Below are 27,200 nucleotides of genomic sequence, written 5' to 3'. Positions count from 1 at the left end.
CAGAATCACAGAATTGCCAGGGTTGGAAGGGACCACAAAGATCACGAATCTCCAACCCCCTGCCACACGCAGGGCCACCAACCATCCCACCTAATGCTAGACCAGGCTGCCCAGGGCCCCATCCAATCTGGCCTTGAACACCTCAGGGACGGGGATGACAGCCATCAACCCACGTGGACCCAAGTGAAGACAAGCACAGCATTCATTGGAATCAAAACAAATCAACTGCAGTAATTCCATCTCCAGTACACAGAACAGCTCCTTGTCTTTTTGAAAAGCAGCCAGGACAGGGTTTGTTCTGCAAGCAGCTAAGTGCCATACAGCCACACAGGCTGACATCCAGATGGAAACATCACTGCTGGCGTGGAGGATGTAAAAGGCCAGGCCACCATCCGAGCTCCTTTTCTATAGCAAAGCAATGAATCAACTGCGACACCAGAACTAATTAAAAAGCAATGCTTACAAATGACAGCAGCCACGCAAAGTAAAATCACGCACAGCATAATTTATTCAAGCGAAACACAGTCAGCTCACACGCAGTACTAAAGAAAAAAGAAAAAAAAAAAAAACAGGAAAGGACCAAAACACGATACAATACTGATACACGTAATCAACAAACGTTTAAACTCCCTCCCCCCGTGTTTCATTGGGAAAATAGCGAAGCCACAGCGGCAGTCTCGGCACGGCACGGCACGGCCCCGACCAGCCGCTACCCGCTCCCGACCGGCAGCGCCTTCCTCTGCAACCGCATCTCCCACCGCCGGCGCTCCCCGCCAGCACCGCACGGCCGCAGCCCTGAGCGCAGCCGCAGCGCCCGCCCCGCCCCGCGCATGCGCACAACCCCGCGCGCGGACCGGACGTCAGCAGCGATCGCGCCGCTGCGGAGCCCACCGAGGCCCGTTGGCCACGCCCACTCCCCGTACGCCACGCCCTGCGCCGGCGCGCGAGGGGGTCCGGCGGGCGGCCGTTAGAGCGGCCGGCAACCATGATCACTTCCGGTAGGTCAGAGGGCAGCGAGACGGCGGCCGGGGAGAGGAGGCGGCGGCGGCTGCGGGGCCGAGCGCGGGAGCGACGGGAGGGGCGGTTGGGAGGAAGGGCCTCGCGGGCAGGGTCGCGCCGCCGGGGCCGAAGCGGGGCCCGTCTGGCGGCCGCGCCCCGGCATGCACAGCGAGCGGATGCGCCGCCATCTTTAGGCTCCCTCCCCGCCCGCACTGACAATAACAAGCCCCGGGCCCGGCCGCCCCGGCAGCGCCCCGGCAGCGGAGAGGGGCGGGCGGGAGCCGCGCGGGGAGCGGGCGGCGGGGGCCGCGCTGAGGGCCGCGCTGAGGGCCGCGCTGAGGCCGGGCCGCCGGGGCCGCGCTCGGCCCGCCCGCTGCCGCTCGGAGGAGGAGAGGTGGTGGCGGGGCTGCGGGGAGCCGCCGCGGCCGGAGAACGGCGCTGAGAAGAGCCCGCGGGTGGCGAGAGGCGGGGGCGGAGGCGCTGCCCTGAGGGAGGAGTGGCGGCGGGAGACGGAGAGCTGCGAGGAGAAAGAAAGTCCCAAGGAGAAGGGGAAGAGAGGAGAGCCGGTGATTCCTCCGAGGGATAAGAAGGCGAAGGAGGGGGAATACCGAGGGACTCTGTTGATACGGAGAGAGGAGTTAAAGGACTCCGCTGAGAGACGCCGGAGGCCGACACGGAACCTCTCTCCTCTCTGTCGTACCGCCAGGATTTGGTGCCCCTCAGCCTGCTCATTTCTGTGTGTTCATGTTTCCCACAGGTTTCTCTTCCCCCAACCCCTCCACTGCAGCTCAGGAGGTCAGGCCTGCCACCGATGGTAGTAGCGGCAGCAGCTCCTCCTGCAAGAAGAGAAAGTTAAATAACAGCAACTCCGAAAGAGAGGAATTCGATTCCATTTCCTCCTGTTCCTCATCTCCTTCCAAAAACAACTCCTCCTCGTCTTCTTTGGTCATCACCGCCTCTTCGTGCTCCTCCTCAGGGGTTGCCTCCTCCAACCATCACCTCCAGAAGAAGCTGCGCTTTGAGGACTCCTTGGATTTTATCGGACTCGATGTGAAGATGGCGGAAGAGTCTTCTTCCTCCTCCTCTCCCGCTGCCTCTTCTCAACAGCAGCACCAACAGCAGCTCAAAAATAAAAGCCTTTTAATTTCTTCAGTGGCCGTAGGGCATCACGCCAATGGCCTGACCAAAGCTGCCTCCTCTACTGTGTCCAGTTTTGCCAACAGTAAACCTGGCTCCGCTAAGAAATTAGTGATCAAGAACTTTAAAGGTAACAGCCTGTAATTCCTCACAATCTCTGTGGAGCTGACGCTCGACTTTGTGTTTTGTTTTCAACGTGAAAACCGGTTGTCTTTCAAATAGCTCCAGGTTTTACAGGAAATGCTTTTCTGTGGTAAACGTTCCTATGCTTATGTAAAGGGGGGTTATGTTGATGATGCATCCTTGCCCGATCACGTGCACATCCTGAGCCAGACTTCCCTGCCTGGGCTTATTGTTCTGCCCGTGTTCTCACTGTGTTGAGGAGAAGGCCCTATCTAGTTGTTGAAGGAAATGTTTTACTGCCTAAGTGTGTAAATCACCTTTGATCAAACTTCTAAAGTTTGAAAACACTTTTCCAGTAATCCCGACTCAGGGCATACTGTATGTTTTAGCCTTGTTTATGGTAAGTCTTTGCAAAATACACTTTTAAAAAAAAATAGACTTGAATCTACACGTCTTGCCCATGTGTATTTTGTCCGTTTGTAGGTTAATCTGCTTGTGCTTAGTTTTAAATGTTGAAACTAATGTGATTATCCAGCTATTAAGGTGGATTTCCTTTCTGCTTCCCCTACTTGACTTCAAAGTAGGTAGTTCAGACTTCTGCGGGTTATTTTTCCTGCATATCCTCACTGCTATACTTACTGTTTAATTTTTTTTTAACATCTTTTTCTACTTTAATACAGTCTTCCTTTTTTCTTTTCAAATTTACATTATTTTGTAATTTCTCAACCAACATGATGGAGCTTTTCCAGTGTTATGACTTGAAACCAACTGAAGCAGGGAAACGAAGCTTTCTGATATGAATGTTGCGTGATATTCTAATGAACAAAATTGAACCAGGTGAAGGCAGAGAGCCTAGCTAAAATTCTTTAGTTTTTACCCTTAAAACATCTGAAAATGGTGAGGTTTTCTTGTTAGCCCATTCTTCTCTTTTACAGTAATCCAAAAACTTACTTTCCTGAGTGTTTTTATTTTTCTTTGTATGTTTGGGTAGGAGAAGAGAGGGCTTAAAGATCTCACAGAGATTAAAACTTATTTCTAAAGATGCAGTTGATACAAATGTGCTGCAGAGATAGCACAAAAGGTGACAATTAGGATTACCTGAACCACTGTAATGTTCTAGCATGACTTCTTGCTTTAAGGACCACCTAACTTGCAAGAATGTTCCTGGTCCCTTGCTGCCATGTCACCATCTGTTCATTTGGTTGTTTTAAACATCGTATTTAGGATGCATGATGATGAGAAATAAATGCCACTGCTGCGTGTACTCCGTTATTTTTAAGAGAAGGCAACTTTTCACACTTAAAATATTAACTACATGTCATGGATGGCGTGGTGCTGCAATCATCATTGCTTATGAATTGGTCTTGGAGTCACTTCCTTAAAAAGAATGTCTTGAGAATCTGCATCTCTGGTTTTTATTTATGCTCACATGCCAAGATGACTAATAATCGTAGTGTGCTTTTGTCTGCAATAGCAATACACATCCTTTACAACTTCCTGAGATTCAGAATCTTGGTGTTAACTCCTGTATGTCTTATTCATTACAGGCTAGTGAAAATGAGCAAGTCCCAGTTGTAGTGAGTTGTCTCTGTGTGGTACAGTCAGTGTTGGGATATTGCCAGTGCTGGAGGAAAATGTATAGGGGAGGAAAGTAAGCAGAAGTAGGATTTTTTTTATCCCCAAGAGAAATCAGAAAGCTTTGAAGTGTTTGGTTGTTTGTTTTGTTTTGTTTTTACTTTTAAGTTTGCAGAAGTCCATTTGAATGCAGTCAGCTTCACTTGTTGGTGACACTGATATGCATCTGACTTCCTAATTTTTTTCCTTTTCCCATTTGCATTGGGGAACTTCTGTGACCCAACAAAAGGGGTCACTTGAGCTAGCTTGAGAACACGTAATTTTAAAATAGTCTGGTTTTCTGAGAATGTGACGTGGGTAATCTTTTTCATCCCGTGCTAATTGCTTTGGTCTTGTTGTGGGCACTGCATAGCAGGGCCTCTTCTGGAAAATCTGCAAACGCCTGAGCTGTATGAGCATTAAAAGAGGCCTTAACTGTACAAATATCCTCTGGCCAAACCCAAGAGAGACATAAATAGATCAGTTCAAAATCCAGAGATTTTCCTTGTGACCGTAAAGCCTGTATTACACTATTTCTATGCACATTTATTGGGAGTTTCTTTCCAAGTGTTAATGCAGAGTTAAATTCATATATTTAGTTAAAAGTATGCTATACACAACTCCGTATTTCTTAATCCATCATTTTGTTGTTTTGTTTTGTTTTCACTCTGTTAGCTGTACTGTTCTGAAACTAGAAGGGAGTGTAACAAAGATCCAGAGCAACCTTCCAGGGTTTTAGTGCTCCCCGAGTTACTTGGATTCGTTTTTATTTGTATTTTTCAATACAATCACAGACTGTTAGGGCTGCTGCTCTTGTCATGTGTATGTGAAGAGTAATGCTGGATTTATAGTTGCCATTTCACATGTAAGAAGCTGCTTTTGCTTTATTGCTTTCTTTTCATGTGTGAACTATAACCTAGAACTTCAACTTATACTTTTCTCCTCTCTGAGTTATATTTGTGCTTTTAGTAAAAGGTAAAATATTTGACTCTTATTAAATGCTTTCTCAAACTCTATAAAATAATTTTTTTTCAAGATAAACCCAAATTGCCTGAAAACTACACAGATGAAACCTGGCAAAAACTGAAAGAAGCCGTAGAAGCAATCCAGAACAGTACTTCCATTAAGTACAACTTAGAGGAGCTCTATCAGGTAAGTGCTTTAAGCAGAAGTATTGAGATGAGGGATTTTCTTGATGGTTTGGGGTTTTTCTGGTGTCTTTTCCTGTTGTTTGATCTTACAGTAATGGCAAGAACGTGATGTTTTGTTGATAAATAAGGCAGGTAGCTGTATTTGGGGTTTGTGGTGTGTAGCTGCTAAAGGAGAAATATGAAAGTCCTCAAAAGGTGGTGTTTAGGTAAGAAAAAGATTACTTATAGCTCTGATTGAGGCTCATAAGGAATTCATTTGAAAACCAACTTTTTTTGTTTGCCTTTTTAAAACTAAATATAATACTGTCGTGGTTCAGTTTGTCTGTAATTGCTTGTCACTCAGCATTATGTCCAACAAGTGAGAACTCACTTTTGTTTGTTTTCAGCAACAGCTCTGATTGTTTTGCCCTAAACCTTTGAGGAAGTGGTCAATCTTAAACTCTGTCTCATAATATTTTATTTATAAACTCAACTTCTTTTTTGGTGAATGTGATAAGGAGACTTTTCTTCCTCCTCACCTGGTCTGAACTTAGAGTTTTAGTGGCTTTACTGCTTAAGCTTGATACAGGGAAGCACTCTAATTACTTTGAAAGCTTTTATTACCTTGTTGGTTGCTCTGTTTCTCTATATATCGTTCTGTTTATCTGTTTTTGAGTTTGTTCTTCCTCACTCCCTCCCCGTTCTGATAAACATTGTATTAGATTTGCCTGGTTTCTGTGAAAAGCTTGGGACAGAAATGCAGTTTGCACAAGGTTTGGGATCAGATTGAGGGAAAAATAAGTTGCATTCCTCATGAAACCTGGATCCTCCCAGGCCAAGTTCCTGCATTTTTAAGGTTATTACACTTTTTTATAATGCTCAGTGGTGAAAATAATAACGAAGTACAGACCGCTGCATTGGCTCGTATTTAAAATAACTTGGTGTAGACTGAAGAGCAGGGCAGATAACTGCCAGTCAAGTACTGCAGTGTGTTCAAAATGGCTTAAAGATGCCAGGTTGTTAATAAAGCTTTGTATCTGCTGTGAAGTTGCCACTTAAATTCCTGCTGGTTTTTATCACAGCCTTAGTTTTTAATTATGCTTCTACTTGCAGAAAAGGATAAGGTTTTTCTTTAAAATCTCTATAACATCATAATAATGTAGATACCTTTCAAGAAAATAGTGTGCAGTCAAGTATGATTATTTTCCTATTCTTTTTATAAATCTAAAAATGTGATTTAAAATGATTAGGAATCACCAGTGGTTTTAGTGCTTACTGATGTCATTTCTGAACAACTGTTTGGTAAATGGATCTGATTCCAAATGTGCCTTGGCAGACACCATTATCCAAGCATAGAGGAAGTTGCAGAAGCTGCAGAAGCTGTTGCTGCACACCTCAAAATAGGATGCCTTTTTTTTTTCAATGGAGTTAAGTTGTTTAGTTTCACTCTTGTCTGTGATGGAAAACCTCACTGAGCAAACATTAAGGTTTTGTTTGTGGGCTGTTAGTTTTGCACTTGCTTTGTTCCCCATCCAAGAGGAGAGATAACACTTGTGAATAGCTGAAGTTCTGTGGAACCGACTGCTGCTTTATTGGAACAATCCTTTTATTAATACCAGAAAGTAAAGATCTAGATCTTTGGTACCATATCTATAATTTTTTTTTTTTCCCTAAATTAATCATAGTACTTCTGGGAAATTCTGAGGTTCCTTCATCAAAGCAGTGCTTGTTTTGTTCCTGCTTTTCCTCACACAAGCCCTCGTTTGGATGCTTTAATTAAAAGACTAGAATTCACCTTGAATTCATGGGTTCAGATGTTTTGACCATCTGTAAGACACGGATGTCTTGATGAAAGGTTTTATTTTGGTAATTCGGAATAAAACCACTTGATGATGAATTACAGCTACTAAAGTTATCAGGAATTCCTTGTATAGAATAATGTCTTGTGATTCTAGCAGTAAAATTGTCAGTAGCGTTGCAGCAGTGTTGTGCTTCATAAAGCAAATCTGCTAAAACTTTTGTCTGCATGCTTAGAAAGTTTGTCCTCTTAAAAATCCTCATTGTAATGCCAGTAAGTGGGGCAGAATTCACAAATTAAAATATTTTTATGGTTGTTACCAACGAAGATGCAGAGGCTTTGTATTTGGTATTCCAATACATGCCTTGTGTTTAACGTTTTGGGATTTCTGATGCACAAATGGAAAAGCACAGCTTTATATGAACACTATATAGAAACAAGCACGTGCTCGTATGTGTTTTTCTGTCTGCAGCAAGAAGGTCAAGCTCTCTAAGGATTTGTGGCAGTGTGGTTAAATAGCACTTGGATTGATAGGCAGTGGTTAGGAGGATGTTCAGCTGAAGTGGCTGAGCTGAGCAGGAGCTCTCACCTGCTGCTCAAGTACAGCAAAATAGCTGCTGGGATTGGAGTGCTGGGTAGAAGTGAGGCTGAGGGGCTGTGCAGGCAACTAGCAAGTGAGAAGCATCCATCTTTCTTGCTCACTGCTGACTTCTCCAAAGGAAGCTGGAGAAGTAGTAGTCTGCTTATTGCACTTAGTGGAACTTTAATCAATTTCTTTAAACTTGGTGTTTTCAATCATCTTTTCCTTCTGAAATCAAAACAGCAAATAAGCAGCAGCAGATCTTGGGAATTAATGTTGAGCCAACCCAATGGGTGGTGCAGCACAATAGAGTTGATTGTCCTTCACAACCTACTTTGAACTGTAATCTAGAATGTGTTCTATTGTATTGTTGTACCTGTTTGGGATTCCTTATGTGTTAAGACAGATGAATTTATTGCTGTTTACAAATACTAAGACCTGTGTATTTTGACAATTTCTGGCTTTTCTAATAATCCTAATTCAGATGTCCCATACCTGGCTCACATTTCTGTACATTGATGCTCAGAAGATGCTGGCTCAACTTTAATTGTCGTGCTTACTCTTGCTGTACCTGTTTCTTTCTGATGAGCTTATGCAAGATTTTCCTGTTGGCCGTGTTGGCTGGCTTTTGTTTCAGCTTTGCTGTGTCACAGAGCCCATATTTACTGACTGCACTTGTGCTATCTACATCAAGAAGTGCAGTGTACCCCAGCAGTGATTACAGATGAACTGCCTTGGTTATTGCTGTGCTTGTAACAGTGGCTGTTAGCTATTTAACAGTTTGTGTGAGCTGTTAGCAAGTATTTGAGGGGGCTTCAGTGTAATGGAATAGGCATGCTCTGTACACTGAAATTAATAAGCTCTTATGTTCTAAGCTGCTCAGGGCACAGCTCTCCTTTGCCTCTTACCATTGCAGTGTCACTTATCTCTGGTGTTTGGCATGTAGATGTGAAGTGCTACAATCAGAAGATGACGAATTTTGAGTGAGAAGCAGAAGAAGCCCATGTTTTTTTTGTCCTTGTGAAACCACATGTGAGAGCACAGACTTCTTACTATCGCTTTCTCTTTATTTCAGGCTGTTGAAAATCTCTGCTCCTACAAGATTTCAGCAAACTTGTACAAACAGTTGAGACAAATCTGTGAAGACCACATTAAAGCACAAATTCACCAGTTCAGAGAATATCCTTTTTTAGCTGTTGACAAGCCAAAATGTTTTTACCTGCCAGTATGTAGTGATGGATTTCTCTAAGTAGTTCATGACACTGAGCTATGGTGAGCTGAATTTCTGGTTTTTGTATAGTTGGATCTATTTGTGTTTTTGTAGGACCTCACAAAGACTAATTCTGATTCCTTTATATCTGTAACCATCTGCGAACTTGTTGAGAAAGTTTCATTGGTTCATAGGAAACATTTTGACATTTATAGAAGTTCAGATTAGACTTCAGAGTAAGACTTCAAAGACCGTTCATTGTATCACATGCTCAAATTGCCTTGTTCAGGTAAATAGGAAAGTTGGAGCAGCTAGTTCCTGTCTTGTTTGAAAAGTCCTACTGGTCTGGGGAGGTGCGGTGGTACTGGTTCAGAGGATCAGAATACTTCATCTAGAGAAGTCTGGAGTTGCATCAGAATGAGATCTTATGAAGTGGGTTTGGGTTGGTACCAGAATTATGCTGCAAGATGAGTTACAGGTAGAACTTTGAGGACAAATTTTTATCTCCTGATGTTACCTGTTGATGTGAGCTGAAGTTACAGTAGCTATATGTAGTGGGGCTGCTCTAAAAGTAATGCCTCATATTTTATGGTGATGGTACAGCAGTAGAGGCTGAACCTTCCCACAGGTCCCATTACACTGTGTGGCTGTGTGACAGATGGCAGCAGAGGAGTACTCTGACAGAATGACATCTGACAGGGGAGTGTGTAAGGAGCAAAAGGCTGGAACTGAATCCCTTCATGCAGGAAAAAAATGCACCCATTGACATTCATTGACATTTGCTGAACATTGATGGAGACCAAACAGTGGATGTGAGTACAGTGAGGGCTGGGTGGTGCATTTCAGCAGCAGTGACAGAGGTCACCTCTGCTGGTGCAGGTAGTTATGAGTGTGGCATGCAGGCTCTTGTTCATGGCTGGTGCAAGTGCAGAGCTAGTGGTGGTAACTGTTGAAACACAGTGTTTTATAGCTGTGACTTTCCTCTATCATGCTCTATCAGCTAGTGTTACTGTGCTCCTTCTGGTTGTTTCTGTGGAAATAAATAAGAGGCATTACTTTTGGAGCAATTTGTGTATGTTGTGGATTGTTGGAGTTTCAAGTATGTGGGTTTTCAGTGCTCTCTGCACGTCTTCTCCAAGCTGGGGCATTGGACAAAACATTCAGAAGTATTTAGGTTTAAAAAAAAAAAAAGTTGGAATTGTTCGGGTTTGTCATTATTGAGAATAGTTTGTTTATACCATGGCCTTCACTAAAATTAAACACCTTGAAAGAAATCAGGTGCTTCTACTTGGTAGTAGGTGAGTTTGTTGTACTGTTAAGTGGTTTTTGTTTTGTTTTGTTTTTAAGTTAAATTCAATGCTAATACAATCTATTAATCATAATTTTCTTAATGATTTCTTCACGGACTCATTGGATAGTGTTCTTTTTCTAAAGAAAATAGACAAATGTTGGCAAGATCACTGCAGACAAATGGTAAGTTTTTCTCTTTGTGAAGAAAAGCAGTTTACTAGTCCAGCTGATGCTTTACTTAATTCTGTTCCCTTACCAACACACTGTGCTTCTGAGACATTGTCTTACATTTTGATAAGGCTTCTTTGTGAAATACATTGTACCTAGTACATTAGAAATAGAGCCTTGAAGATACAGTAGTGTATTTCTTGATATGGTGTGACACTGGAGCAGGGAGGGGGGGACAGCACAACTCGAAACAGTTATTTCCATGCAGGCTGTTTTCTGTTTGTACCTATTATGAAAGAAGCTATTCTTTTCAGGAGAAGAATGCTAAGTGTCACACTGAATGTCCCTCTGGGGTTGGCAGCGCGCTCTGAACAAACTGCCTGAAACCCCACTTGGGGATTTCTTTGTTGTTGTCATTGAGCATCATTTGTTTTGCTCTTCAGTTTCAAGAGTGAAATAATTGTGGTTTTTTTTTATTTCTTCTCATACCAGATTATGATTAGAAGTATTTTTTTGTTCTTGGACCGAACTTACGTACTTCAGAATTCGATGCTGCCATCTATTTGGTAAGAGCACAAAGAATAATATTATGAGGGGGTTATTTAAATTGTCACTTGTCTGGCAAAGTACTTTCCACTGACCTGTAAATTAGATGGTGAAGACACACCTTCTTCCATTTTAATGTACTTACCGTGAATTGCAGATTCTTCTAGAATAACTGATAGAAAGTCTCAGCTAAGTAGATATCAGCATCCAGTTTGTGCAATATAAAACAGTATTCATGTTCAGCAACTGATGTGCTAGGGTTTGGCTTGTTTGGGTATTGCTTTTTACACGTGTAGTATTCATTGAATGCTTTTGAAGGGGAAAAGTTACCTGGAATAAGAGCAAGTTATTTTCCCTCTTGTTCTAATAATTAATGCCATAACCATACTGTGTTTGGCTCTTGACTGGGAGCTAAGCTGTGTAAATTACTTTGCCACAGAATAAAAGAATGATTGATGAAGGGCCTGAATTTTCTAGAAATGTCCACAATCACATTTCCAAATTCATGGAACATTTTGAACTGAGATGCCTTAAGCTGTGATCCATTCTTGTCTTTCAAATCACTGAGTTTTTCTAAGGACTGCCGAAGAGAAATAAAGATGAGGAAGCGATGGACAAAAAGGAATATTGCCCAACAATTTATGTATGGGAGTGAGGATGATATGTTCCTCTCCTTGTGGAGGCTGCTGTTCAAACAGTTTTCTGTCATCTGCCAAGTAAAAAAGAAAATGCTGCCAAAGTTCAGCGATTATTTAGGAAAAATGTGTGCGTTGGTCTTCAAAATCTGTAGTTTACTGCTGGCATGTTATCATTATTTATTTTAGTATGTATGTGTTTATCCATCTTAAGTGATTTGGGTGCAGAGGAATTTGGAGAAAGCTATTAGGCTCTCTATTAGATCTAGGTCTTGTTTTATTAATGTATTATTTAGAGGTGATTCTTAATTTATTAAATAATTTTTATTTTCTTTTTAGGGATATGGGGCTAGAATTGTTCAGGACTCATATAATCAGTGATCAGAAGGTTCAGAACAAAACTATTGATGGCATTCTTCTGCTGATTGAGAGAGAAAGAAATGGTGAGGCTATTGATAGGAGCTTACTGCGAAGCCTTCTGAGCATGCTTTCTGACTTGCAGGTGAGTAAACTTTTGTGTTAACTTTAAATAATATCTTACTCTTATTTAGTGTTTAGTAAGCTTTACCGTGGATCGCTGTGTTGTTTCTCTAGATTTATCAAGATTCTTTTGAGCACCGATTCTTGGAAGAAACTAACCGTCTGTATGCAGCAGAAGGACAGAGGCTTATGCAGGAACGTGAGGTATTTTGAATGCTTAACAATATTATTATACCTAATAATTGAGTGTTTTTCAAGGAGAGGAACTATTCTGCTGCATTACGTATTGTGTTGGGCCATAATGTGCCTTGCATGTTTTATCATAGTCTGAAAAGCAAATTCACTTGGAGTTGCCTTCAGAGTGCTGATGATTGCCCCTTAGAACTGGATCTGTTGCTGCTGTCAGCCAGTATTACTGATTTTTTTTCCTCTCCTGATTTTTAAAACATACAAAACTATGCTGGCATTTTCAGGTTCCAGAATATCTTCACCATGTCAACAAGCGCTTGGAAGAAGAAGCAGACAGGATAATCACTTATTTGGATCAGAGCACGCAGTAAGTGCAATCTCTTTGCTTGTTTTGGCTCTTTTCTTGAGGGCCATCAGTTTGTTTCAGTTATTGACTGACTATCAAATGCTTCTTGTTCCCCAAAATTTCTTGGTTATGATGAAACACTGTCTTGGTTGACTCATCTGCTACTCTTTTTTTCTAAGCCACTATTAATTTTGACTTAAACATTGTTGGGTATCTGCTTGGAGAAATAGAGGCTGCCACTCCCAGTCTGAGCATCTTCCTGAAATGCAAATAATCAGCTTTTATCTTACCTGAAAAAGATAGGGCCAATTTATTTGAGAGAATTCTCAAGTAAAAAAACTTTTGATGTTTACAAAGGAATATTTGCATGTTTGTTATGGAGTGTGAGATACTGAGTAATGACACCCTTCAGTCTTTTTGAGGAAATCCTGTCCCTGAATATAAACCAAGGGGAAGTCATCGCTGTAGGGCATGAGAAATGTCCTTCTAACATAAAGCTGTGGTTGCTGTGCTCACCGCTGTAATAAAACTACGAGCAAGTATTAGCAACTTCTTAAAAAGCAGGTACAAAGGATTCCAGTGAGGAAGGTGCTTTGCTGCTAAACTTAAATTTTGATTTCTTACTTCCTTAAGCTGTTAAAAACTTGGGCTCATTTAGTGGCTTCCTTCTTCCACACCATTATCAGTGGCTGGCTTCTTATTTCATTTGAATACCTCTTGGTTCATGAGATGTCTTTATTTCCTGCTCCCAAGGCAAATCTCCCACAAAGCAGGAAAAGGTGTATTCTTTCACAGACTTCTTGTTCAGCTTCTTCACTGGTGGAATCATTGTCCAGCTGCCTAGAGGTCACTGCGTGCTTAATATGAGAATTAATTCCTCAATCAACAAATGGCGAAAAAAACATTTACTGAGAAGGAAAAAGGATAAATATGTGTATTCCCATTTTAGGTCCTTGGCCACAGATAATAAGAGCACTCCCGATGACAAGTCTAGTTAACATCATCTCAAAAAATGGATTTGTCAGTACTGGAAAAAAGAAAAGTAATTCTAAACATTTTCTTCTATAGGAAGCCACTAATTGCTACTGTAGAAAAGCAACTTCTAGGTGAACATTTAACAGCCATTCTCCAGAAAGGTAATCTTTCTTCTTTATAGAAACGTTTCTAATTTTTGCTTGGGGCTTTCAGTTCTTGTACTGGAAAAAAAAAAAAAGTGACAGATTCAAATGCTGGGGGAGGACACAAGCTTACATCATTCTGTAATGCCCTTTGCAACTCAGTTCATGAAATAGCACTGACCATTTTGCAAGCAGGCAAGTACTGTTCTTCTTGTTAGGGCCACAATGGTGGTTTTCACATACACAACAAAAGAAAATGAAAACTAAATTAGGGTTCTGTTCAGTTCAATGTGTTAAGTATTATTTTGGACACTGAGAGGTAAGGGGGTAGCATTTGAATTATGGTTTTACCAGAAGAGAGAAATACTCATTACTTGCTATTCATAAAATACAACTTAAAAAAATAAATAAATAAAAAAGCCTTGAGCTGCAAAGAACATTGCCACAGCTCTGCAACAGTATCTGTGGAATCAGAATGATCCTTTGTTACTCTGAGAGATGGTCTGGAGATAAATGTGGGTTCATCAAAAGTGGAGAAAGGAAGTGACCTGGTTCTTGCTTGCCAGATTCTGGATGACAGAGGTGTGTGAGCATCTTTTTGCACATCTGGGGTAGTTTCTTTGTTCAGAGGAATATCAAGTGTTTAGTATTTACCCAGCTACTTTTCTTAGAGCCTTTTTGTTGAGTGTCAGGCCTTTTGCCAAAAATTTTAAAGTTGAAGGTGAAGTTATTTCTTGAAACTTCTTGCCTTCAAACACCTGTAAAATTTATTTTTTCAGCTGGAATTAGCAAGAAACCTGTCCTACTGATCAGTAGAGCATAAAGCCCTCAAATTTTAAGGGAATAGTAAAGCAGAAGTAGGCAAAAGTGATGTGATATGTGAACTAGCCTAAGAATCAGCTCAAGTAGCCATTCTGCGTTTTACTCTTTCTGTTAGCTGGATAGTTTTTTAAACCAGGGAGGGGAACTAATAAGAAATACCAGCACTGAAGAGATTCCTTACTGTAGTTATAAGCAGTGCTCTCTTTGAATTAGTGTAGGTTTTTAACTGCTACTAAAATTCCCTTATTTGCAGGTTTAAACCACCTTCTGGATGAAAACCGAATTCAAGACCTGTCCCTTCTGTATCAGTTATTCAGTCGTGTGAGAGGTGGAGTGCAAGTTCTCTTGCAACACTGGATTGAGTACATAAAGGTATTGTTTTTAGAACTCTGGTGTTGGTGGAATTTATACACAGGAACTTCAGTGATCTCTGGAAACTATTGCATCTATGAGAATTAAACAGTACTTGCTGATAAACATTTAATGTGTTGCCTTTCAAATTCTACTGGGTAAAGAACGGTAACTGTTCAAGTCATATTGAAGAAAACATCAGCTGTTTAATTGCCAAAATGTAAACAAATTTGGAGTTATTTTGTTTATAGCTAACTGTGGGAGATAACTATTTTTGATACTGACAGAATACTTCTGTTATCGTCCTTTTAAAATTTACTGTCAGAAAAAAAGTTCTGAATATGTTAATTTGGTTTTGAATCGACGTTCAAGTTCTGAGAATGATTATGTAGTAGTTCATTTATAATGCTGTATCTTCTGTTGTGTTAGTGCAACTTAACTTGAATATCAAAACCTAAGTATTACAAAGATAACTTAGGCTTTAGAAATGTTATTATTCAGGCTAATTGAAAGATATGTTTTATTTTGCAGGCATTTGGTAGCACCATAGTAATTAATCCAGAAAAAGACAAAACCATGGTCCAAGAACTGCTTGATTTTAAAGATAAGGTTGACCATATTATTGATGTTTGCTTTCTCAAGAATGAGAAGTTTGTAAATGCCATGAAAGAAGCCTTTGAAACATTCATTAACAAAAGACCAAATAAGCCAGCTGAACTTATAGGTATTTTGTTTCTGTCTCTTCCCATGTGAGAATTTGGTGGGAGGGATGGGAGGGAGTTGGCAATGCAGCTTAAGGAGATGTGATGGAATTGTATGTTGTGCCTTAACACGCAATGCATCCTCAGACTGTGAGATCTCTTGTACTTTGTTATGCTGGTGAGTTCCTTCAGAGGTTACTGTTAAGCTTTACAATTAATTGGTAAGGTTATAGAAAAGTGAAAGCTATTAGCACTTAGGCATTGCAGCAGTTGATTGGTTTCCAGTTTTGAGAATACTGCTAGTAATTTTGACTTCTTCAGAAGCTTACGTAACTGTGTTACGGCTCCACACAGATATTTGTTTTTATAAAAGTGGAGAGAAGTGGCATTGCACTGTACTCATCATCTCCTTGGTAACAGAGCCTCTGTAGCTTACAAAGAAGGTTGCTTACATCTTTGTGTTGTGTCTAGCTCTCTGCAAACCTTAATGGTTTGCCTGGATGCCTAATAGTGGCTTTGCTGCCTGTTGTGCTTTCAGGCTTGTGGCATGATGCTTTCTGCCCTTCTTTTTCACATGCTTACCAAACAATTGGAAGTTAGACTGCAATCTGTTAGAGAAATTGGGTGGCGTAGCCCATACTTTTAAATACTAGTTTACATATTTCTTTTCTTTATCATGATCTTTACTACTATAGCCATGTTAACTTATAGCAGTGTTGGCTTTTTACACCAACATTGTAATACAGACCAGAATTTCATGCATACACAAAAAATTTATTTAACTCTACTAAAGTTAAGATGCAGTAATTGCTTATCTGAAAAGAGATTTATAACTCTAGCTAGCTGTGATTAAAGCAACCTCAAGATCCTTTAATTTCCAAAAGATTTAACAATACTAGATATAAAAACAAGAAACGTTAAGGTACTGTTTCATTGTGACACTGGGCATGTCCTAAACTTATTCTTTAATGTCCTTTTAGCTAAATATGTAGATTCAAAGCTTCGGGCAGGCAACAAAGAAGCTACTGATGAAGAACTTGAAAAAATGCTGGATAAAATTATGATCATATTTAGATTCATATATGGTAAGTGTTCTTTTTTGTGTGGATACAGTTGTTTAATTAGCAACATAAAGGTACATTGAATTCACTTTTGCAGTCTTTCTGCATTTTTAAGTGTACTGCTGTTTAATGATAATTCCTGTAGTGAGATCTGTCTCCAAATCTATTGAAATATTAACACCAAGGTCCTTGTTGGTTTTACTGAGCCTTGAATTAAGCCCCTTAATACTAAAAGAAAAAATGTTTATATAAGAGCTCCCAATGTTTTGTGATCACTGCCAAATCTCATCTCTTACAGGAAAAGATGTGTTTGAGGCCTTCTATAAAAAAGATCTAGCAAAGAGACTATTAGTTGGGAAGAGTGCTTCAGTAGATGCTGAAAAATCTATGCTTTCCAAACTCAAACATGGTAAATATCTCTGGTTCTTTCAGCCTTGTTTGAAAATAGTCACTCTAATGGGACTACTCAGAAATACTGTTTATATTTCCCTCTCCATATGACAGCAAAAATCTTTTGGTGTTTTTTGAGGAGAATCATTAGCTTTAAATTTAGTAACTGTAACAGTAATAGCCAAAACCCAACAGTTTGAAGCTCGTTCTGTATTTTGGCCTGTGTGATAGAGTTGACATTCCATGCAGAGTTTATCAGTGATATGTTCAGAGAACTTGAGGATGGCCTCTCTTCATATTTACTCCATGTGAGGTCAGTAACATGAAGCTGTGGGCTAGCAGTTCTGTAGTCTGGTCTTCATTGCTTTAGAATGGAGTCTGTGGGTGGTATGAGCAGGATTTTTACAACTCAGAGTGTTGTTGCACCATTGAGACAGTTTGGCAGGAAGCTCATGAATACTGGAATAAAAGTCTGAGTGACAAATAGCCAGTGCAGTTCGAGGAAGAATGGTCCATTTTCCACGGGGGGAAAAAAATCTGGTTGCAAAGTAACTGCCACTCTAAAACATTCCCCCCCCCTCCTGTTGTTTGTATCCTTATTATCATAATTATATCCAGATCTTTATTTAAGAACACTTGATGAAATAGGTCATCCTGCTTCAACATGCATTCTTATATTTAGACTAGCTACTCTATAGTATTTGATAAAAGTTATTTTTAAGAATGAATTTCTCTTTTTTTATATATAGAATGTGGAGCTGCTTTCACGAGCAAACTTGAAGGAATGTTTAAAGATATGGAGCTTTCAAAAGACATAATGATACAATTTAAACAGGTACTGCTCAAAAGCCTGCCATGGCTCCTTCATTTACTTGCTTTTTTGAGTGAGGTATTCTCAGAAAGTCTACTAAGAGATTCAGAATGTCTTTAATTGTAAACATTTCTATTGTAATTTGAGTTAAACTCCTTTTGGATTATTCCACTTATCTGTAATATAAGTGATTGCTTTCAAAGGGAGTGCCCAAATATCTGACAGGGAAAGCAGTTCCTACTGAAAATCAGTGGGAGTTGATTTCTTAATTTGTTTCAGTACTTTTTGAAAATGTTGCTGAATTTACTAGTTGTTTTCAAAAGGGGAAAAAAAGAAGAGGGAAAAGAAATGTAATGCAAGAAGAACCGTAAAATTAAAAACATTTTAATGCTAGTTAATAACATTGTGTTCTGATGGGACTGTCTCATAAGTTTAGTCATTTAAGCAGGTAACAATGCCTCTAGGCCAATCCTTTTGGCCATTACTTATGGCAGTTCTGTACTGTTTTGATTATATGCAAACTTCAACTTAGTTTCCTCAATTCACATATAACTAGGTGCATCTTCACATCAGCCCTGCTAAATCACTCTTGTTATTATCTTCCTGTAAAGCACTTTTAGAATATCAGAAAAGTGCTTTTTTGTATTCTAATTTTCTTCTAGATAACCTGCATTTTATTGCCTATGTTATTGCCTTCTGTGCTCTCATTATATCTGCTCTGGCTAGCTTTTCAGTTTTGCTGAAAACATATGTAACAAACACCGTTTTCTCTCAATGTGTTTCTTTTTGCAGTATATGCAAAATCAGAATGTACCTGGCAATATTGAACTAACAGTGAATATCTTGACTATGGGTTATTGGCCAACCTACGTGCCTATGGAGGTTCATCTGCCCCCAGAGGTAATGCATATACACACACTGTACCAAGTAGCAACCTAACAGAAGTGCACCTTGACGTCATCTGCAACTTGTCTTACTTTATTGCAGAGCTTTTAAAGTACAAATTGTTTGGTATCATGGATTTTTTTTTCCCCTATTTTCTAGATGGTAAAACTGCAGGAGATTTTCAAAACCTTTTACTTAGGAAAACACAGTGGTAGGAAACTTCAGTGGCAGTCAACTCTAGGACACTGTGTGCTAAAAGCAGAATTTAAAGAAGTGAGTATCTTGTTTCTCTTATTCCTGTGGCTTTGCCAGATCCAAATATGGGTATGCCTTAGGAATGTATAGAGATGCTTTTTGTTCTCTGATAGCAAACGTAGAAGCCTTTTCATTAAAAACAAGTTTTGGAAGAACGTAGCAGTTTTTAGAGAGCTTCCAAGTATTTCCCTTTATCATTTCTTCATGGGTGTGAATATATCTTGGGAAGATTTCCCTTGAAAGCTGGGAATGTTTACTCCATTTTATTTTTCATAATGTTAACGATGAAACAAGTATTATCCAAGTTAGTAATAGCAACTATGTTTTTGAACTAATGCTTGTAATTACATTTTGGATTAAAGGTCTTTCAGATTGTAATTTTAAGCACACTTTGGATTTGAATTTGTCTTAAGTTGATACGTACGTTAGCAAATTTTGTCAGTGGGTGTGGTAGTCTAATCTGACCTCCATCTTACTCTGCATTTCATAGTAAACATGAGGAGATCAATAACTTATTCTTCCTTATTCTAAAATGAATAAGGAGCAACTGCATCCTGTAAGTGAAATAATTGCCATAGAGGAGTGAGTTGATCCCCCTAAAAACAGCCTAATGATGTCTGTTATTTCCTCTGTGATAGGGCAAAAAAGAACTTCAGGTCTCCTTGTTCCAGACACTAGTGCTGCTCATGTTTAATGAAGGGGAGGAGTTCAGTCTAGAGGAGATAAAGCAAGCCACTGGGATAGGTTGGTACTAAAAACACTGACTGCTCTGAGTGTGTTCTTGAGTGAAAATACTAAACAACTTGTTTCTGCTTTAGAGGATGGAGAGCTGAGAAGGACACTTCAGTCTCTGGCTTGTGGCAAAGCTAGAGTACTGACTAAGAGCCCCAAAGGAAAAGATGTGGAAGATGGTGATAAATTCACATGCAATGATGATTTCAGACATAAGCTGTTCAGGATAAAAATCAACCAAATTCAGATGAAAGAAACGGTATATTTCTTTGTTGTTTTTTCTAATAATCTAGGTATTTTATTCTTGGGTTAAGTATCTTGTTGCTTGCCCGTTTATAAGCTTTATTCCTCCCAGTTTAATGTACATAATGGTATCTGTGTGAAGGATGCACACATATTTTGAATAATAGCACAAACTTAATAGTGGAGATTTAAACATGAGCTTCTGTGCTAACTTAGATATCAGTCATCTCTAAAGCAGAAGTTCCAAGAAGTGAATGGTCTGTTCACCCTTCATCATTCCCTACAGCTTTACTGATTTGTGAACAAATTCACTGTGAATTTGCCAGCTAATGTAAAATTTAAGCAAAGATTTTACTCCCAGTACAAATTCTTAAGACAGTGGGCTTCCATATTTTGTAGGATTTATGTCCAGTATTTTACAGTAGACATTTTAGTGTCTCACAATAAGACTTGTCTTAGATATGAAGAAGAATGGATTCAACAGTTCTGGTGTTCTCTTTTAAAACTCTTTTAAAATGGATCCATCAGGTAGAGGAGCAGGCAAGCACTACAGAAAGAGTATTCCAGGACCGGCAATACCAGATTGATGCGGCCATCGTACGAATTATGAAGATGAGAAAAACACTGAGTCATAACTTGCTTGTGTCAGAGGTCTACAACCAGCTTAAATTCCCAGTAAAGGTGTAGTACTGATTTCTTGTATTTAAAATTTGTTCTCTCTTCACATTCTTTGACCTGTCCTCAGTTAAACAGTGCTTCTATCTGAAACGTGTCTTCTTTCCTGATAGGAGGATCGAAAAATACATAATTTCAGGATTTTTTTTTAAGTGCCAGTTTCATTAGTTCATGTGAATATTACCTCTAAATTAGTACAACATAAAAAGGTTTTCAGAACTGGGAGTTTGTTAGTAGTAATGGTGAAGCTAAGCTGTTTGCATGTTGATGTTCTTCCGTTTAGGTGTAGTGGCAATGCAGTCCTGAGAGAAATGGAAAAACTGGTTCAGATACGCAGGAATAATTTTGATCCTTGACTTAATATGGCTAATATCATTTAATAAATCAGTAGCCAATAAATGTACAATGCTTTTTTCCACACAGATTGTGTTATATAAAAAAATTATGGAATGGAAATTACACATTGGTGTCTCAAAGTTAAAGTGGCCCAAAGATGCAATATGGGAAAGAACAGCTTACTGTGTATGAGTGCAAACTGATTTTCCAGATGAGTGACATAAAACTTAGATAACATAGAATCTATGAGTCTCTGCTGACATCTGAGCTCAGACATGTGGTGCATCCTATCTAATTTTGTACCTTTCTCTTTAATTGCACACTGCAAATTTAAGAAGCTTTGATGTGTTGAGAGATGTAAGTTATAATTTGTTTCATCAGTCATCTCAAACAGTATGGATATTTGGCTTAGGTAGAATTGAGAAGCATTGACTACAAAATAATAATGCTGACATCTGCTTTAATTTTACAGCCTGCTGACCTTAAGAAGAGAATAGAATCCTTAATTGACAGAGACTACATGGAAAGAGATAAAGAAAACCCAAATCAGTACAACTATATTGCATAAACATATGTTGGCCTTTGTTTTACTGCACACTTGGTGTCATACGCAATTGCCAGTGGATAAACTAGCCTGTTAATCCCGTTAATTGACTTTTTATACTACCGATGACTGAATGAAAGCAGTGTAATGGAGGAGTATAGTAGAGTGGACTTCTTTCAGTGGTTAACATGCCCATTTAAAGAGTACTATTTACATTTTAAGAAGAATGCTGTTGAACTCTTTGCATGTTATTTAGTAAGATGTGCAGGAAGCTGCAAGAAAGTATCTGGTCTTCGTAATTCCATTTGACTCTGGTTCTGAAGAGGAGAGTCCCTTGATATGACAGATGTCTTTCACACCTTTAAATGGAAACAGAAGGTTAACATAAGAAAATAGCCTTTAAAATGCTTAAACTGCATGCAAACTTTTAATTTACTGTACAGAATGCATTTCAGTTAGCAACATACCATTGGTTTGGACGATACCCACACAAGGATTTTTCTCAAGGGGAGGGGAAATGGGGAATAAGCCAAGCTACGCTTATTGCTGATCTAGTAGAATATGTTCTTGGTTGCAGTTAAGACAAAATGGTACCAATATAAAATGATTTATAAAAGTTTGTAGTGTGGGCATATATATACAAATATCATTCTTAAATAACTGCTACAACAAAACAAGTTCAGATTTGTATTTATATGGCTTGCCTGTAAGACTTAGTGTTCACCTTTGGGAATTTTAAGCATAAAACAGCCATAATGGAAACAAAAGTGACAGTTTTTACTGGACATGGGTAGGAGGCCTTCACCTCTTGGCAGCAATACTCTACAAAAGAGAATCTATTTAAAGGTATTTATGAAAAGCCACACTGTTCTTGTGGTAAAGCTATAAGAACAAAAACTACAAATTAATTTTAATACTTGTTTTGCTTTGCAACATTCTGAACTTGAACAAACCTCAAGGTTTAGACAGGGCACTTACAAGACTGCCCTGCTTTGGATTGCTTTAACTTAAAGCTTTAAGAACTCAGCCCTAGATGTGGCAGGCCTCCGAGAACCCAGAAGCCTACCTCTCATACAGAAAGATAGTTAAGTATTGCTGTAAGGCATCTAAAACATTGTCTTAGGTGACCAGAGAGCATTCTTTACATCTTGATAAGACACGAGAGAATAAGTCACTTGAATGTAGAGCTTTTTTTCAACAGGTTGTGTTTTTTATTGCTATAGCAGTACGACAGGAATACGTGGGGTAAAAAATGTCAACAGAAAAGGTAACTCCTCTACGTAACAGTTCTTCCTTACAGCCAAGCTTTAGACCTACAATCAGCTGTGTTGCAGAGCACAATGAAAAACCTCATCTTTGTTCAGGCACTAACAGTCCTGGGGAATACCAGACATTTCCTGTAAGCAAGATGTTACTTTCTTTTCAGTGACAGTGTAACTTAGCGCTCTATGATCTCTAACTTTTATCACTGTGATCCCACTTTCAGGGGCCTACATGTGAGAGAGGGTGTGTGTGCGTGGTGTGTGTGTGCGTTTTGTATCTGACAAATCCCATCCTTACTGCTTTTTTGGTCCATTGTTTAATTCTGTATTTTCTTCAGCTGTGTGTTTTCTCAGGCTTTTGTACGCAGTCCTCAGTTGACAGATGGAGCAGGTGGTTTTTTTTTCTCCTAGTGAATTACTTACTGTCACCCTCTAGTAACTGTAATACAGTTCTTTACACGATCTGCAGGAAATCTGCCTTAACCTTTGACACTGTTACAGCATAACTACTGGTAGGCATCCAGGGCTACAATTGCCTCCGTAAGAAAAGCATTAATAGAATTATTTGGTAAAGAACTTGAAGATTGCTCTGCTAACAGAGCCAAGTCTTTAAGTATTATTTCAAATGGTGATCCACTGGGGAGAAAGGAATGCTCCCCCCCCCCCTCCAAAAAAAAGACAACCCTTCTCTGTTTTCCATTCAACGTTCCTTTTTCTTGTATATGTTTTGTATTTTTAGCCAATAAAAGATTCCTTTTAAAATGGTGTTTTGGAGAAGGAACATAAACTCTTTGGGAGACAGGAGACTGTAGAAATTGCTGTCAAACTGGTTCTCTTCACTTGGTTGTAGCAAATCAGTCAAACACCATCACACATTAAAAATACCTGGTCTGGTAAAATCCTCCCTCATCAGATAAGCTTGTTGCAATCAGTCAGACTAAGCAGACAGGTACAAGGGCCTATTTAATTTTTATCCCATCCACTTCAGTAACTTAAATGCAGAAATTATTACATTAAAAATGTCCTCAGCTCTCATAAGACTTCAGTGATCTGAGGCAGCCCCGAGTGGCAATCCAGTTAAAGCAACCCAAAGAGCAGACGTTGAGAATACTGAGTGGGCTGAGTTAGAGGAGCAGGAGGGAGGGGAGAAGGCTTCTCATTCTTCATGGCTTTTCCCTGAGAACTTGTTTATCTCTTCTGCTAAGGTCTCATTCATTCCTCATTCATGACAAAGCTGCAGCCAAGAGTTATTGACTGGCTGTACAACTCTGCAACCTCTTGCTGGGATCATGTGCCTGCCTATTGAGCCATATATATCTCTGGATGAAAAAACAAGTGGGCTTGGACCACTGCTCATTTGGCTATAACACAGCTCGTCTGTTTGGCCACGCATTTTTAATCTTGACTCTTGCATGCAGTTTATAGCACCTTGTTCATAAGAAATTGCAGTTTATTCTTAGAAATATATATTTTAAGTTTTTTAATCTTTATACCCGTAAATGGAATATTTTTTTGTCTTGGCTGGTTTAAAAAGTGACCATTTTGTTTAAATGCTGTAATTGCAAATGTCTTGTAAACATTGTTTTGTTCTATAGTTTACACAAAGGTGCCAAAGTAAATAGTTAATAAAAAGGAAAAAAAAAAAAAACCCTAGCAAATTAAGTTGCTTTAGCTGTGCTTCATACTTTGGTCTCTGCTCTTTTCTTATCAGTCAGCTGGTTGATTTTTCCTAAGCATATCATTTGCCCTAATGCTTTCTTCTTTTTTTTTTTTTTAATTAAACAGTGCATCTAAATACATGTCCAAATACCACTTTGTTGGGTTGTTTTTAGTGATTTCATACAGTAGGAAGAATATTTTCTTTGGAAAGTTACACTAAAATTGTAAGAGTACAGCAGCATTCAAAAATGTAATATACTTTTTGTATAACAATTCTTCAGAGTATGTCTGGAGTGGGAAGAAGAAAACAACTAACCCTGTTACTTCTCAGAAGCCTCTTCACTCGGCTACCGGAATATAAAATTGTGCTTTTTCACTGCATCAAAGAGTTAGAGTTTATGCAGACTTGCAAACAGGGCATGTGTCACCATTGCATCCGTTGATGCAAAAAGCAGCAAAACCTTTTTAATGTTTCATAACAAGTCTGATATGGGTACAGAGAGTCTTTCTTAAAGTTGGTAAATAATGTAAATACATGTCCTTTCAGAGAGTGAGTCTGTTATCTAGGTATTTTGTGTCATTTAATAAATATTAAACAGTTTTGTGTTGATAAACTCTCGTGTAAAATGCCTTCTTCCTCAAACTGCTGTATGTTGGGCTTCTCATGTTTGTGGCTTCTTTAAAATCTTCAGCTTGTGCTCTGCTAGCAACATACCTGTTTGCTACCTGAATCCAAGTAGTTCCTTTTGCATTTGGTCATTAAAATCCCTTGAGTTTTCTAAGCAGCTTCCATTCCTGAATTATTTCTATTCTTTGCTTCCGGAGAAAGGGTTTGAAAGCACAGAGAACTGCAGGAGAGGAAGCGGTGATTCCTCCCACCAGCTGTGCTAAAGACACGTGCTGCAGTATCATAGTATGCTTAGGTTGTGGTTGAACTCAGTGATCTTTAAGGTCTTTTCCAACCTGAGCAATTCTATGATTCTATGCAGGGAGATCCTAAAACATCCCTCGGGTGGGCAGTGCTTCAAAGTAGGCACAGCAGGCGGCTTCTGCTAGTGCTGCTCAGGTGTTCTGTTCTGCTGCAGCCTGGAGACAGGAGCGTGGGATGACTTTCCACTAACAGTTCCTACTACAAGAGAACATTTCTGACTTTCTATGTTTTCCATAATCCTACAGAATTTTGTATTATTTTTTTAAGTCCTACTAAGTGAATAGTTGGAGTAAATACTTCTAATTTCTGTTACAGTAAGGTGTATTGCATTTCTTAAAGTAATCTCTTGATTTCAAGGGAAACTGGTACCAAATCAAGTAGTCGATTTAAGATCATCTGTTTTTTTCCTTTTTTTTTTTTTTTTTCTGCTCTGGATGTAAGGGAGATGAATTCTGGATGTAAGGGAGAGGGCACCATTATTGCAAACACGGAAAGAACTGGGGAAAGGAGCAATGGGTTTACCTGCAGGGCAGTGATTATTTTTTCTGCTTAAGTAACTGATGTCTGATAGAAGACTGGCTTTCAAGTATCTACTGGAACTTGTCCCCCTGCTGCTTGTATCCCAAAGATACACACTAAAGTAGTAACTTCAAAGCTGTCTTTCTACAGTAAAGTAGTATATGGCAGTGCCATAACTAAAGCCCTCTTACGCTTAGGGAAAGTAGCTGGCATGCAGCAGATGTGCTTGTAGTGATGAGTGCTCTTCAGCTTAACTCCTTAAATCGGGGCTGTCTGTCAGCTTGAAGCTCCTCTGTTTTAGAGCTGGAGGAAAAGAGAAATATCATGAAGTATTTCAGTGTTAAAACGCTTAAGTAATCTTTTACCATGAAAAGCTGTCCTTTCAAAACCACGTAAGTCTAGCAGTTCTGCTTCATCAGACAAGCACAGCCCGTGTGGAGCTGGGCCAGGCCTGCCTGTAGGCTGCAGCCAGGGGTTCTGGGAGCACGGGGTTGTGCTGCTGCCACTCTGCACTGCCTCTTGTTTCTTGCTTTTTATTCCTGAGGTCCCAGCTCCAAAAGCACGTGGCAGACTGACAGCCGCAAGCAGGATAGCTGCTGTTGCCTACACAAGTTCTGCTGCTCAGGACAAGGCAAGGAGAGGTGCTGGCTCAGGGCTGGATGCGGTGTGTGGCTGGGGGCTGCCTGCAGAGGGGTCATGCCGGCGTGCTGGGTCACAGGGGAGTGCTGCAGCCCTGCAGTAAAACATCCTAATAAGATAATGGTTATATCATGCCATTTCCCTTCCACCCCTGTGCTTTTAGACGCAGCTTTCTGCTCGAGCATGAAGCTTTCTGCCAAAGTTTCTCCAAACGAGTTACTGTCAATATGCTTTCGTAAGAGCAGAAGCAGGAGGTGCTCAATATGTGGAGCTGAGCATCTTCACAAAGCAGTTGCTGCTCCAAAGCTGACATTTATCCTCAGGAAGTCAGCTTGTACATAGCTAAAAATACAAATTTCTGATTACTGATATTTTTCTGCTATGCTCCTACAAGCCTACAGAATGCACTGAGTTGTCAGCCCACCCACTGAAAAATAGTTGTCCTTTTTTCCCCACAGAACAGCTCTAACTCAGGCAATTTGGCATAACTCACAGAATGCACAAGTCTCATCTGCTGCTGCTCCTTAGCCCAGCTGCCTGACCATCCAGCTCTGCAACACACGTCATGTCTCCTGAGCATCACCAGATACCCCCAACCATCATCCTCGTCGCTCACAACTCACAGGGCTGCTGGCAGTGGGATGGCCAGGGACCTGCTGACCCACACTGCTTGCTTACAGAAGTCTGCTTCAAGGCAGAATATCTCAGCCAGCAAATGGTTAAAATGACATCTTGAGCACGCTTGTATAACACGCCTGTGGCTCAGCGCCGCCTCCCTACCTTTGCTTCTGCCTGCAGGCTGGGAACGTGTTTTTCCAGCTGTGTCACAGTGTGAGATCTCAGTGGGCTTTCGCAGGAAATTCTGCAGCCGCCTGGGCTCTGATCCCTTCACCTCAGCACAAAGGTTTCTTTTTTTGGCATTCCACGTGATTGCCCCAGTCTTGACTCAGCAGTTTGCTGGCCCAGCAGCATTTAATGGTTTGGTTTCCCATCACCACCTCCTCCAGAAAAGCAGGAACTC

At 40.0% G+C, this 27,200-nt stretch overlaps 1 protein-coding gene and 1 long non-coding RNA gene across 3 annotated transcripts; one reads left to right on the top strand and one right to left on the bottom strand.

The window, feature by feature from the left end:
- The first annotated feature begins 847 nt into the window (after positions 1-847).
- Positions 848-25,020, top strand: CUL4B (cullin 4B). Its single transcript, XM_031602743.2, has 21 exons — positions 848-998; positions 1,757-2,266; positions 4,910-5,025; positions 8,457-8,560; positions 9,995-10,064; positions 10,542-10,615; positions 11,570-11,732; positions 11,825-11,914; positions 12,184-12,266; positions 13,314-13,381; positions 14,439-14,557; positions 15,068-15,260; positions 16,218-16,322; positions 16,597-16,707; positions 17,438-17,523; positions 18,292-18,399; positions 18,544-18,657; positions 19,278-19,383; positions 19,458-19,630; positions 20,143-20,295; positions 21,098-25,020. The coding sequence occupies exons 1-21, from the start codon at positions 986-988 to the stop codon at positions 21,191-21,193; spliced, it is 2,655 nt and encodes an 884-aa protein (XP_031458603.1). The 5' UTR covers positions 848-985; the 3' UTR covers positions 21,194-25,020.
- On the bottom strand, positions 21,398-27,200 carry LOC116234897 (uncharacterized). Of its 2 annotated transcripts, none has more exons than XR_016470934.1 (3): positions 26,960-27,200; positions 25,906-26,273; positions 21,398-21,528 (listed from the first exon to the last, which is right to left on the bottom strand). It is a non-coding gene; the product is annotated as an uncharacterized LOC116234897 (long non-coding RNA). The 2 variants fall into 2 exon arrangements; XR_004168219.2 differs by lacking the exon at positions 25,906-26,273 and adding an exon at positions 25,732-25,843 and having other exon boundaries at positions 21,435-21,528; positions 26,960-27,199.

This window comes from Phasianus colchicus, chromosome 14 (assembly GCF_987193195.1).
Source record: "Phasianus colchicus chromosome 14, bPhaCol1.hap1.1, whole genome shotgun sequence".
Taxonomy (NCBI): Eukaryota; Metazoa; Chordata; class Aves; order Galliformes; family Phasianidae; genus Phasianus; species Phasianus colchicus.
This window is presented reverse-complemented; position numbering and strand designations above follow the sequence as displayed.